This window comes from Dryobates pubescens, chromosome Z, assembly GCF_014839835.1.
Source record: "Dryobates pubescens isolate bDryPub1 chromosome Z, bDryPub1.pri, whole genome shotgun sequence".
Lineage (NCBI taxonomy): Eukaryota > Metazoa > Chordata > Aves > Piciformes > Picidae > Dryobates > Dryobates pubescens.
This window is the reverse complement of record NC_071657.1, coordinates 65,324,642-65,337,903: the sequence shown is the minus strand read 5'-3', so window position 1 is coordinate 65,337,903 and position 13,262 is coordinate 65,324,642. Positions and strand designations below refer to the sequence as shown.

The 13,262-nt window shown below is 43.0% G+C and overlaps 1 protein-coding gene across 1 annotated transcript in view; it reads left to right on the top strand.

Annotated features, from left to right (window-relative positions):
* LOXHD1 (lipoxygenase homology PLAT domains 1) overlaps positions 1-13,262 on the top strand; it is a 196,361-nt gene that overhangs the window by 91,079 nt on the left and 92,020 nt on the right. Inside the window, exons 21-25 of the mRNA XM_054177788.1 lie at positions 527-660; positions 1,568-1,716; positions 4,294-4,398; positions 5,115-5,243; positions 9,452-9,633. Coding sequence (XP_054033763.1) covers positions 527-660; positions 1,568-1,716; positions 4,294-4,398; positions 5,115-5,243; positions 9,452-9,633 — 699 coding nt within the window. The remainder of the gene's footprint in view (positions 1-526; positions 661-1,567; positions 1,717-4,293; positions 4,399-5,114; positions 5,244-9,451; positions 9,634-13,262) is intronic.

Here is a 13,262-nt window from a genome sequence, read left to right as displayed (position 1 = left end):
TGCTAAATAAGCTGTTAGCTGTGATTTATGAGCTTGGCACCTGTGAAACTGCAACAGGCACATGGTTCTTTGTTCAGAAGGGAAAGCTCTGAGCAGCCAATATAATGCACTCTGTTCTTGGTAGCATCAATCCAAAATCTACCACTGAGTTGCTCACATTAAGATGTTTAAATTGTTGTGATAACAGAGACCATCCTGTCACACTAATACAGGTCATGATGAACCCCTTTGTTGTCATAAATGACAAAAGGAAGAAATCCTGTCATTTGAAGTAAAGCACACAGAGATGTACAGGAAATCTTCTGTGGACTCAATACATTTGTGTCCACTTACAAATTCGATCTGGGGGAAAATATTAAGCATGAACAGAAAGACATTTAGGAGAGATGAGTTAAACCAAAAGGAAGAAGACATGGGGATGAGTTAGAGAAAGAAGAGACAGGTTGTGCAGCTCCATGGCTGTTACTACCCCTTTCTTTCCCCCTTCCTGGGAAGCACAGTCATTTGCCTCTTGCCTCCTGTGCAGGTGGATGTGTTCACCATCAAAGCCATTGACCTGGGTGAGCTGAAGAAGCTGAGGATTGGCCATGATAACACTGGTTCTAGCCCAAGCTGGTTCCTGGAGAGGGTAGAGATTATTGACCTCAAGGAGAGCACCACGTGAGCAGCCTGTCACACTCTTTTCATGCTGTCAGAAAAGGGGATTTGTTCTCAGGAACCTGGAGAACTATGGAAAGCTGGAGGAGATGCAGAAGGGCATCACCATAGCTTCTCACCAACTCCCAGGGAACAGGCATCCTTCAGGAACCTCGTGTTGACTGTGCTGTTGTACTGTGTGTGGGATCATTCTGGGGTACCTCTGTGTGGGGTTTTGCTGTCCCAGCACACCTACAGTTTGAGAACTGACAGTGTTTGGGAAGAAACCTCAACTTTCCTCCTGGGTGGGACACTCTCTCCTGAAAGACCCCTTGCAGAGCCTGCACTCATGTGTTCCTTTTATTATTGCCCTTCCAGAGCTCCACTCTGGAAGTATCTGACCTCACATTGAATTTGTCTTTTGTGCCTGCTGTAAAGATGATGGCCAAAAGCAAGTCCTGATCTGAGCAAATTCTCATGCTGTTCAAGGACAGCCAGATGAGCAAAGCCTAGGCTGTAAAAACCTGAAATACAGGCCTGTCCTTGAGCTGGAATGTGCTTGAAGTCACATGTACAGAAGTTGCATAATGCTCTGGACTGCTTATAAGGACCTCAGCATGAATCCACTTGCAATAAAAATAAAAGGCCTGGGAAACAGGAGGTTCCCTCAAGTTAGTTAAATTTTACAGGAATTAAATGTGAAAAAGGAATTAGTCATATAAAAAAAATCACTCAGCAACAGTGCTTTTCAGTAAGTAGTCACTAACCTATTTATGGGTTTAGATCCTATAACAATACCAGAGCTCAGGGATGGAAGTCTGTTGTTCATCTTTTGAGTGATCTTGGTTTTTTTGAGTAGTCTGTGATCCATGCTTGCTTATGTTATTAAAGCCTGTGGATTACTCTGTAAGAGCTGCTGTTGTTCTTGCAGGTATTATTTTCCATGCCAGCGGTGGTTAGCAGTTGAGGAAGATGATGGTCAGATTGTCAGGGAGCTGGTCCCAGTGGATGAAGCATTTGTGAAGAAAGATACAGAAAATGATGGCCAGTCTCTTGCAACACTGGGCCTGGAACAGAAAGGTTCATGTTAGCCTTCTATTTCTTCCAGTGTGGGGTTGACAAAGAACCAAGTTATTACTACTGCTGAGAGCATTAACAGGGCTGCAAGTAATTGTATCCCAATCACAAAGTTTTTAGGTGAGAATGAAGTGTGTGTCAGCCAGGGAGGAGTAGACCATTTTTAGATAATTTAATAATCATGAAAGATTGGACCCAAAATGAGAAAGCTAGGATCATAAAGAACATGTTCAGTTATCATCTCTTAACTGAAATGCACATTGGTGGTAATACTTAGTCATAAATTTCAGCAATTTCACATGAAGGACTGGAATGGCTTAGAGTAGACTAGACTGGAATGGACTGGACTGGACTAGAATAGAATAGAATAGAATAGAATAGAATAGAATAGAATAGAATAGAATAGAATAGAATAGAATAGAATAGAATAGAATAGAATAGAATAGAATTAACCAGGTTGGTTAACACTTCAACCAAGAAATCAAGGAAAAAGTAAATATGACCAGAAAAATACAAAGGTCTTAAGTTTAGCTCTAAAGCCAGGGGAAGTTTAGGCTTGAGGTGAGGACAAAGTTCTTCACAAAAAGAGTTGTTAGCCATTGGGAGGTGGTGGAGTCACCATCCCTGGAGGTGTTCAAGAGGGGATTGGACGTGGCACTTGGTGCCATGGTTTAGTCATGAGGTCTGTGGTGACAGGTTGGACTTGATGATCTCTGAGGTCTCTTCCAACCTTATTGATTCTATGATTCTGTGATTCTATGATTTCCATCTTGCTACCGAGTTCTGTGTCCTCCAAAAAAGCTTTGTCTTGTACGCAATTTTGCATGGTAGCCACAGAGCAACAATATACACAAGGGTCTGGTGCTGAAAGGTGGTGAGTGCTCAGCGTTTCTATTTGCCTCACTTCCAGTGCAAGTTCTTGAAGTTCCCCCTCAGGTGCTTTTGAATATGTTAATAATTTACAGAAATTGCATTCCAAACAAAGTTCCACAAACTGGGTAGCTGCTTGCTTCAGGAGGACATTTTGTCTAAGCAGCATCTTGGAAAGATTTGTCCAACTATGAAAGAAAGCTGCCAGTTTGGAAACCTCAAGTAGTCTTTTGCAGCTGAGACTTTTCCACAATTTCCATGACTTTACTATGCTTGCTAGGTGATGGTGGGTAGAAACCTCCCTAATAATGCGGTTGTGAAGCATTGTGTTCATTAATATGAATCATATATGTCAACATGACAACACCAAGCTGGGGGCAGGAGTTGATCTGCTGGAGGGTAGAGAGGCTCTATAGAGGGACCTTGCCAGGCTGGACAGATGTGCAGAGTTCAAGGGCAGGAGATTGAACACATCCAAGTGCCAGGTTCTGCACATTGGCCACAGCAACCCCATGCAGAGCTACAGGCTGGGGTCAGAGTGACTGGAGAGCAGCCAGGCAGAGAGGGACCTGGGGGTGCTGGTTGATGGTAGGCTGAACATGAGCCTGCAGCATGCCCAAGCAGCCAAGAGGGCCAATGGCATCCTGGCCTGCATCAAGAACAGTGTGGCCAGCAGGAGCAGGGAGGTCATTCTGCCCCTGTACACTGCACTGGTTAGGCCGCACCTCGAGTCCTGTGTCAGGTTCTGGGCCGTTCAGTTTAGGAAGGAGGTTGACTTGCTGGAACGAGTCCAGAGAAGGGCAACAAAGTTGGTGAGGGGTTTGGAACAGAAGCCCTATGAGGAGAGGCTGAGGGAGCTAGGGTTGCTTAGCCTGGAGAAGAGGAGGCTCAGGGGAGACCTTCTTGCTCTCTACAACTACCTGAAGGGAAGTTGTAGACAGGTGGATGTTGGTCTCTTTTCCCAGGCAGCCAGTACCAGAACAAGAGGACACAGTCTCAGGCTGCACCAGGGGAGGTTTAGGTTGGATGTTAGGAAGAAGTTCTACACAGAGAGAGTGATTGCCCGTTGGAATGGGCTGTCTAGGGAGGTGGTGGAGTCATCATCATTGGAGGTGTTCAGGAGGAGACTTGATGGGGTGCTTGGTGCCATGGGTTAGTTGTTCAGGTGGTGTTGGATTGGTTGATGGGTTGGACGCGATGATCTTGAAGGTCTCTTCCAACCTGTTTTTATTATTATTATTATTATTATTATTATTATTATTATTATTATTATTATTATTATTATTATTATTATTATTATTAATTCCTGGTGTGTGTTATATATACATACATTATTTGGTACTAATAGGAAAAAGAGGAGGATTTATTTTTGGTTGGGTTGGTGTTGGGTTGTTTTTAATGAAATACTGTAGGCAGAGGCAGCTTTGAAAAGCCTTAGAGATTCCCAGGAAGAGAAATGGAAGGATTGAGCACATTTATTAGCTGTACATATGCAGACAATGTAGGGATTGACAGGACCAGTAGAATACTGCACCCAGATAGCCCTAGTTCACCCCAGAAGCCACCACAACATATAATAGGAATTAGAGATTATGATATGGCTGTAGTTGGTCACAATAAAACCTAAACCAAGCATTCAGATGCAACGAAAAGTAAAGCTGTTTCCTACTCAGGCTTCACATGCTTAAGTTAAGATGTTTTATCTGACAGCTAAATCAACAACATACACTGTGAAAGTGAAAACTGGGGACAAGAAGAATGCTGGGACAGATGCCAATGTCTTCATCACTCTCTATGGAAGCAAAGACGATACAGGTATGGTTTCACATGATGGAACAGCACAGCATCTCATTGCTGGATACCTGAAAAGACAAGTCATACTTGCCTTTTGTTTCCTCAGTACCTACTCCTCACTCCTTTTTAGTACAACTTCATGTTCTTGCTGTGTCCATGTACATTTTGATAAGTGGGAGCATACCACCAGCTGCTGTAAATCACTGTCAGTGGTGATTCGCACCAGCTGCTCATCTAAAGGCTTTCATTTCAGTTATAGAAACAGCACAGTTGACTGGGACTACATTACTGAGTAGTGACTGTGGTGAACGATTTGCTTTCCTCAGCAATGAATCAGCAAACTCCTGAAATCCAGCTCTCCTCTTCCTCTTTGAGTGGCCCAGAAATATTTAATCAGCACATGAGCAAATTCTCTTGGAAGCAGGCAAGCTGTGTGTGCAGTGACTGGGATGCCTGTGAGAATGACAGGGAACTGATGGGTAGGACCAATTTCTTTAGCTGTGAACACAGCACATCAGGATTGAGACTGTGGCACTGCCAGAGGATCACTCAAGAAAGGAATTCTGTGTATTTTGGGTGTTGATGCAGATTTGGGTTAGGAGGGAAGGACAAAGCTCATATCTTGGGATGAAAGCCACTTTTTTTTACATTTTAGCCACTTCCCTCATTCCACTGTTGACGTTCCCAGAGGATTTATTTCACATGCTGAACAATGTCTCTTTGCATCGCCACAACAGGGATAGTCAGACTAAAGGCCTCAAAGATTAACAAGAACAAATTTGAGCGTGGGAAGGTAGATGAGTTTACAGTGGAGTCTGTGGACATTGGAGACCTGAAAAAAATCAAGATAGGCCATGACAATAAAGGTAAGATAATCTACTTTGTAATGCAGTATTTCTAGTGCATTAGGCACATCACTGTATAAAATAACCCGTCTCAAAGACCTCAAAACTAATTTACCTTCTGGTAAGAGATCTTTGCTATCACTTTGGCTGTTGCTGCTACAGCCTTTTCTGCTAATATCATTCTCATGCATCACCCAAACATATTTGGCTTTTTATGTTTTGGTTTGGTTTGTTTGTTTGGGTTTTGTTTGTTTTTTCTTGTTGTGCATGGGACCTATAGGTTTGTCTCATTTCTTTATCAATTTTTTTGTTGTTTTCATCATCAAGTCTTACCTGGTGTTAGACATGGATGTAGCTCTGCTACAAAAAAAGGAAGGACATGTAGATTGCTTCCCTAAGGGGCATCAGGGAGGTGTTTGTTGATAACTCATTTGTCTCATTACAGCAGCATATTAATCCAAGTGATGGAGTAATTAGCACTTTTGTATCTTAAACCTGATGCATATAGAAATGCAAACCACATTAACTCAAACATGGACAATCACTTGCAATGATCTTTGTGGCATCAGTTTTATTTTGCCGTTTTCAAAAGGGAAGAAAACTTATTTTTCTGAGTTCTAGAATGCCGTTTTCTATAAGGGGTATGTGAGTTATTCAGTGTTATCTCTTCAACCACAGGTAATTCAACAGGCTGGTTTCTGGAATGGGTAGAGATTGATGCCCCATCACTGGGGCAGTGCCTCAAGTTCCCTTGTGGCAGATGGCTAGATAAATCGGAGGATGATGGAGCCATTGAGAGAATTATCTTCCCTGCAGAACTGCAGACAACAGAGTATATCCCATGTGAGCAGAATGTCTCTGGATAACCCATCACTACTGAGGATAAGATCTCTCTAGCTCATGCAGTTTTATAAGCTTAGCCTCTCCATTGAATTGGCTTTGAAAAATGTGTAAATATGTCACATGCCAACTATTCCAATTGCTACAAGAGGATTCCTCTGGGTGCTCTGACTAGTACTTCCTTCATTTTCCAGATCAGAGAATCATTAGAAGTCATGTGGCTGTGTATGATTGTCTTTTTCCTTCCCCCCTGCCCTCTCATCTCCAAGTCTTCAGCCCATTCCAACCTGTCTTCCTTGTCTCCAGTTTCCCTTTGATCTTGCTCCATTCTAATATTGCTCTTTCTGTTGTCAGAGCAGACTCTTTGATCTTGCTTCCAAGCCTTGGTTCATCCAGTGCCTTTGGCACTGCTTTCCCTGCTCTTACTGAAGGACCCTCTTCCAGAGTTTCTTTGTTGTGGTGATTTTCTCATTGTGTTACACCAGTCTGCCTCTTCTAGTATTAGAATCATAGAATCATAGAATTGTCAGGGTTGGAAGGGACCTCAAGGATCATCCAGTTCCAACCCCCCTGCCGTGGGCAGGGACACCTCACACTACAGCAGGTTGCTCAGAACCACATCCAGCCTGGCCTTCAAAACCTCCAGGCAGGAGGCTTCCACCACCTCCCTGGGCAGCCTGTGCCAGGCTCTCACCACCCTCATGGAGAACAACTTCTTCCTAAGATCCAGTCTAGGTTTTTTTCCATCCCCCCCCTAGTCCTATCACTCCCTGACACCCTAAAAAGTCCCTCCCCAGCCTTCTTGTAGGCTCCCTTCAGATACTGGAAGGCCACAATAAGGTCTCCTTGGAGCCTTCTCTTCTCCAAATGAACAGCCCCAACTCCCTCAGACTGTCCTCACAGGAGAGGTGTTCCAGCCCCCTGATCATCCTTGTGGCCCTTCTCTGGACACACTCCAGCATGTCCAGTTTTTGGTCACTCTTCTCTCCTCTCTAAGTTTGAACTAAATCTAGTTATCTTTTGGGATCTCCTTCTAGGTACTAGGATTATAATGTTCAAATCAGCTATGGCACTTCAAACTTTTCTATTCAAGCAACTTCTTTTCCAGTCTCCACAATAACAAGATTCAGATAACATGGTTTTCTTGAAATAATTGGAAACATAATTTTTTAAAGTTATTATTTTTATTATTTTGTAGCCTTTTATTTCCCTTTTCCTATGTGCATGTTTGACTCTGTGGAGGGAGCTCATAGACTTGGGAATACATTTCATTTGTCTCTCTCTCTGATCTGCTTCAAGTTGTCAATGACTATTTCCTGGCCCAGCTTCAGTGGACTAACAAAATTACCTTTTCATAGAAGAGCCTGGATGAGGCACTTGGTGCCATGGTTTAGTTGATCAGATGGTGCTGGGTGATAGGTTGGACTCCATGATCTCAAAGGTCTTTTCCAACCTGGTTAATTCTATTCTATCAGTGTTTTTTTCATGTTATCACAGTCAATACCTATTTTGATGTAGGTCATAACTACATAATTTATTAATGTCTCAGTATATTACAATGATGTGTTTTTGGCATACCATACCTTTGAGTATGTAGTTTGTGTAAACCTGACTTTGTCAGGCCTCTCTGGCAATGGGGTTGCACCAGCGTCAGTGTCAGCTTTGACTGTTTACCATTTAAACCATCCCCACTGTGCTACTTAACTGCATTCTGGCTACCTAAATATTAACCTGAGTGCCTCAGTTTGCCAGGGGTAACTAAAATGGTTTGATTTGTTTTATGATGATTCATGTCAGAATTGTTTCATGCTGAACAAATGATGAAACATGTCATCAGCAGTCCAATTAAAACCATCCCAGTGGGGACAGAACTTTAAAAGTGCCATGCAAATGAAATTGGTGTCTGGCAGCTGAAAGTTGTGCTGCTAGTGACCTTGTTACGGTGCTGCTTTGCTGAATCAGTTCTAAGCTGACTTTAATATTCAAGCCAGAAGAGCAAGCACCACGAACTTCAGCACAGAAGATAATTTTTAATTCATAAAGCATAGCATGTGATTTTTGGTCTCCAGGTTATTTTTTTCCCCTCTCTTAACATACTGCAGAAATGATTCTGGTTTACTTGCAGCACAGCAGAACAGCTCTCATTGGGCTGAGCAGAGAGAATATTAAGTACCTCCAGGCTAAGGTACTCAGTTTTCTTCCACTCTGTGTAGAAGGAAACTTCTTCATTTCTCTCTCCTGAGAGAAGCATTTAGAAAGACTGAGTTTTTAATGAATGATTAGTCTCTGATAAGCATAATCAGAGTAACTCCAAGAGGATCAGATATGGTGCCAGAATGTGAAACACAGCAGCACCTGCTGTTGTGTAAACAGCAAAGATGACTGAGGTTGTTGCAGCATGGGAGGATGCAGATGAGACAGTTGTGGTGAGAGATGTGAAGCAGTGAAAGTGGTGGTGTGTGGAAGAGGGGTGGTCAGGAGCAGATCCTAGGTGTCAAAGGCTGTGCTTATGGTAGTGGTGTGGACTACAGGGATTGGATCTGCTGGTGGCAGGAGAACTCCCTGCAGCTATTCAGTGGTGCCCAAGCCTTACTTGGTAATTTTTATGTACAAGTTCAAGGCAGGACATAAAGGAGAAAGGAAAGACAAGATCCATGTTGGCATTGGATCCCCTGTTTAATAATGAAAATAATAGCAGATCTTTTTGTCAATAAAGCTATCTTGAATATCTATATACTGCCTCTTTTTGGCTTGAGTTCATCCATTTGATTAGTCCTCAAAAATTTGTGAACTCTTGTTTTGTTTCAGGATTAGAGCTACTGAAGTAAATTCTGTTTCAGGAGCTTTAGATGGCAGGTATAAGCATACTGAGTGCATTCTGATTGTGTGATATCCTCAAATCTCAGTAAATGGTCACCTATCAAGTTCTGTTGGAGCTATAAAGTTAATGAAAATTCCTCTACATTCTTATAGTACTGACCACTGACACCTAAACTCAAGGGTGTAACTCCTACCCTGTCATCTAGCTGTTGAGCTTTCCAGTCCAGGTGTTGCGCCAGGGGAGGTTCAGGCTGGATGTTAGGAAGAAGTTCTATACAGAAAGAGTGATTGCCCATTGGAATGGGCTGCCTGGGGAGGTGGTGGAGTCGCCATCACTGGAGGTTTTCAGGAGAAGACTTGATGGGGTGCTTGGTGCCGTGGGTTAGTTGCTTGGGTGGTGTTGGATGGGTTGATGGGTTGGACGCGATGATCTTGAAGGTCTCTTCCAACCTGGTTTATTCTATGTATTCTATGTATTCATTAACACTTAAGAGCATTGGTATGCTGCTTACTAACCTCTGTTGTTTGTTTGTTTGTTTCCTTACATTTTCTGGCATTTCCTGAACCAGTTGTTCCTTACGAGATCACTGTCTACACCAGTGATATCTTTGGAGCTGGCACAGATGCAGATGTCTTCATTGTTCTCTATGGAAGTGATGGGATCTGCACTCAGCAGAAATCCCTGTGCCTCAATAAGAGAGAGCAAAGGATGTATTTTGAAAGGAACTCAGTGAATCAGTTCATTGTGGAGGTAAGACAAAAATTGCTCACTCTAATCTTAGGTTGCCATAAGGGGATTAAAAGGAGAAAGTGAAGAAAAGTGGGAACTTTTACTCTTTTAGGGAAAGCTATCCAGGTCATTTACTTGAAGACTGTGAAATCAAAACTCTATAGACTGTAACAGAAAATTTCACACTCCACCTGAAGTTCTTTGTCCAGCTCTGCAGTCCCCACCACAAGGAAGATAATGGACCTGTTGGAGAAGATCCTGAGGAGGCTACAAAAATTATCACAGAGTTGCAACACAGTTCCTGTAAGGACAGGCTTAGACAGTTGGGATTGTTTAGGATGAAGAAGAGAAGGCTTCAAGGAGAGTTTATTGCAGCCTCCCGGTACTCAAAGGGAGTATAAGAAAGATGGGGACATGCTTTCTAGGAGCACCTGTTGTGAAAGGACAAGAGGTAGTGATTTTAAACTAAAAGAGGAAAAATTTAGACTAGATATAAGGAAGAGTATTTCTACAATGAGAGTAGTAGACACTGGTTGTTCAGGGAGGTGGTAAAAGCCCCTTCCCTGGTGACATTCCAGGTCATATTGGATGGCATGCAGCCCAGCATGATCTAGTCCCCACTGAGTACAGGGCTAAATGATCTTTAATAGTCCCTTCCAGTGCAAAGTGTTCTGTGATTCTGTGGTTCTAATTCTTTTCTCCAGTTAATAGTAAATCAAAGGTATCAACATACAATGTCCCCTTGGCCTGATGCCATTTTAAGCCTTATGAAGGCTGGTACAGTTTATCATGGAGCTTGCCCTTTCAGGGACTAGACTAGACTAGACTAGATTAGACTAGATTAGAATCAACCAGGTAGGAAAAGACCTTTGAGATCATTGAGTCCAACCTCCTCACAGGGCTGTGCTCCAAACCCCTCCCCAGCCTTGCCTCCTTTCTCTGGACATGTTCAAGTGTCTCAATGTTCTTCTTAAATTGAGGGCCCCAGAACTGGACACAGGACTCAAAGTGTGGCCTAACCAGTGCTGAGCACAGGGCAGAATGACTTCCCTGCTCCTGTTGGCCATGCTATTCCTGATACAGGCCAGGATGCCATTGCCTTCTTGGCCACCTGGGCACACTGCTGGCTCATGTTCAGCTGCTGTCAATCAGTACCCCCAGGTCATTTTCTGCCTGGCTGCTCTCCAGCCACTCTGACCCCAGCCTGTGGCACTGCATGGGGTTGTTGTGGCCGAAGTGCAGCACCTGGCACTTGGACTTGTTGAATGCCATCCTGTTAAATGCCATCTGAATATCCTAATATACAGAGCATTCCTTTGCTGCAGATCTCCATGATTTTTGAATACATGAGGCTAGTTTTTGGAAAGGTCTTACCAAGTGTTTCCTGAAAGTGTTTGCATAACTCTATGCAAACAGCACAGCAATGCACATCAGTGAGTGAGCTCATTAACATCTACAGCATTCAACAATTCCTATTCATAATGTATTCTGATTGCCAGCGCTTTGTGAGAGGCAGAAATAAAGGCAGTCCTGCTCTGGCCTGGCCTTCCAGTATTGCTTTATGCCCTTACTTTCTCCCCTTGGCTGCATTGCTAACACTGACTTCATGGAGGGCCTTACAGCCTCCCTGGTTTTTTGAGTTTGGTTTGGTTTTGTAATTGAAGGCAAATCTTATACTTAGATTTTTTTAACAAGTTAAAATGCTTCCAAAATGCTCACATTGTTGTTACATGTCATGAATCATAAAATAAACCCCCCAGTGTGATTTCTGAAAACCAAAGAATAACCTTTATTTTGGTAGAATACCCACACAGTTTGTCACAACAGAGGCTACATTAACCCGTAGATATAAATCTTAAACCGTGTGCTATTGTTATTTCTTTACTCCATAAGATTCATTTCAGGTTTGCTGCAACCTGAAACATCAGTGCTTTTCCAGGATGAAAAGAGTGAAGATGCAGTTTGTCCTCCAGATCTACAATAACATATTAACCTCTCCCCAAACTTCATTCTCCCTCCACCAGTTCCTCTTGCTGCAGGAGATGGGGGATGAAGCAAAACATATTATTCTTTCACCTACTTGTGTAGAGCCATAATTTAGAGTTCAGTAGACCTTAAAAACAATTTGGGAATCTCAGGAAACACAAACTGAGATCTGTCTGTTTGCTTTAGTGATTTTTACTGCCTTTACCATCTTCTGTTTTGCAAAAGAGGCAAAAAAGATTAGAGACTTGTCTCAGCTAGTCTCCCATGTGATGATTTGCTGAGATGCCTACAGCAGGATAAAGAACATGAATCTTTATAGGTCAAGCATCACTTTATGGCTATGTATTGATTAAAAGCCTCAACAGAAGATGAATAAATGGAGAGAAAATAATTTCCCCCCAGTGTCCATTTGTGTGCATACACGAGTTTTAGAGATGAGTTTAGATCATTTAATTATTTTGCAATGATGCTTGTGTTTAAAATCAGGACAGGGCTGATGAAGTTAAACCCAGTTTGTTCAGAGTGTGGACTCCCAGAGTACTGCAGTGAGGCTTGGTGAGTTGAGGAGTCTTCTGAAAGTACTGGTGTCTTTGCTTCAGTATGGGGCAGTTCTGTCAGCTGGGAAGAGAAAATGGGGGTAGTCTCCAGTCTTGCAAATAGAGATGATCAGTATTGCCATGCTTCTGGGAGAAACAAAAGTCTCAAAGTCCCTATGGACTGAAAGACAGCTCAGTGTGCTTCTCTTACAAAGAAGGTCTGCAGCCAGCCTTGATCTTTTCAAAGGCAAAAAAAATTACAAAATCTCCTACTGAAATAACCAAGAGCTATTATTTAGGAGCAAATACAGTTTTTCCTGTTCAAGTATCTGGAAGGGAGATGACTATAAAGTAATGAACTAGTGATAAATTACCCGGGTGTAAGGTGAGGAACAAAAGAACAGTAACCACTTCATAAGACAATGATCTTGTTGACTTGCTCAGAGTGACATTAGGATTCTCTGGTGGAACAGGAGAGACATCATATAAAATGGTAGACTGTTCATAGTGGACTTTGACAGAAATACAGAATTGCCTGGATTGGAAAAGGTGCTCAAGATCATTGAGTCCAATTATTAGAATAGAATAGAATAGAATAACCAGGTTGGAAAAGACCTTTGAGATCATCAAGTCCAACCTATCACCCAGCACCATCTAAATCATGGCACCAAGTGCCTCATCCAGGCTCTTCCTAAACACCTCCAGTGATGGTGACTCCACCACTTTCCTGGGCAGCACATTCCAATGGCCAATCTCTCTCTCTGGGAAGAACTTCTTCCTAACATACAGCCTGAACCTCCCCTGGTGCAGCTTGAGACTGTGTCCTCTTGTTCTGCTGCTGGTTGCCTGGGAGAAGAGACCAAGTCCCATCTGGCTACAACCTCCCTTCAGGGAGTTGTAGAGAGCAAGAAGGTCTCCCCTGAGCCTCCTCTTCTCCAGGCTAAGCAACCCCAGCTCCCTCAGCCTGTGCTCCAGACCCCTCACCAACTTTGTTTAGTGTTGCCCTTCTCTGGACACATTCAGGTGTTTCAAGATCCTTAAATTGACATCCCAGAACTGGACACAGGACTCAAGGTGTGGCCTAACCAGTGCTGAGCACAGGGCAGAATGACTTCCCTTCTCCTGCTG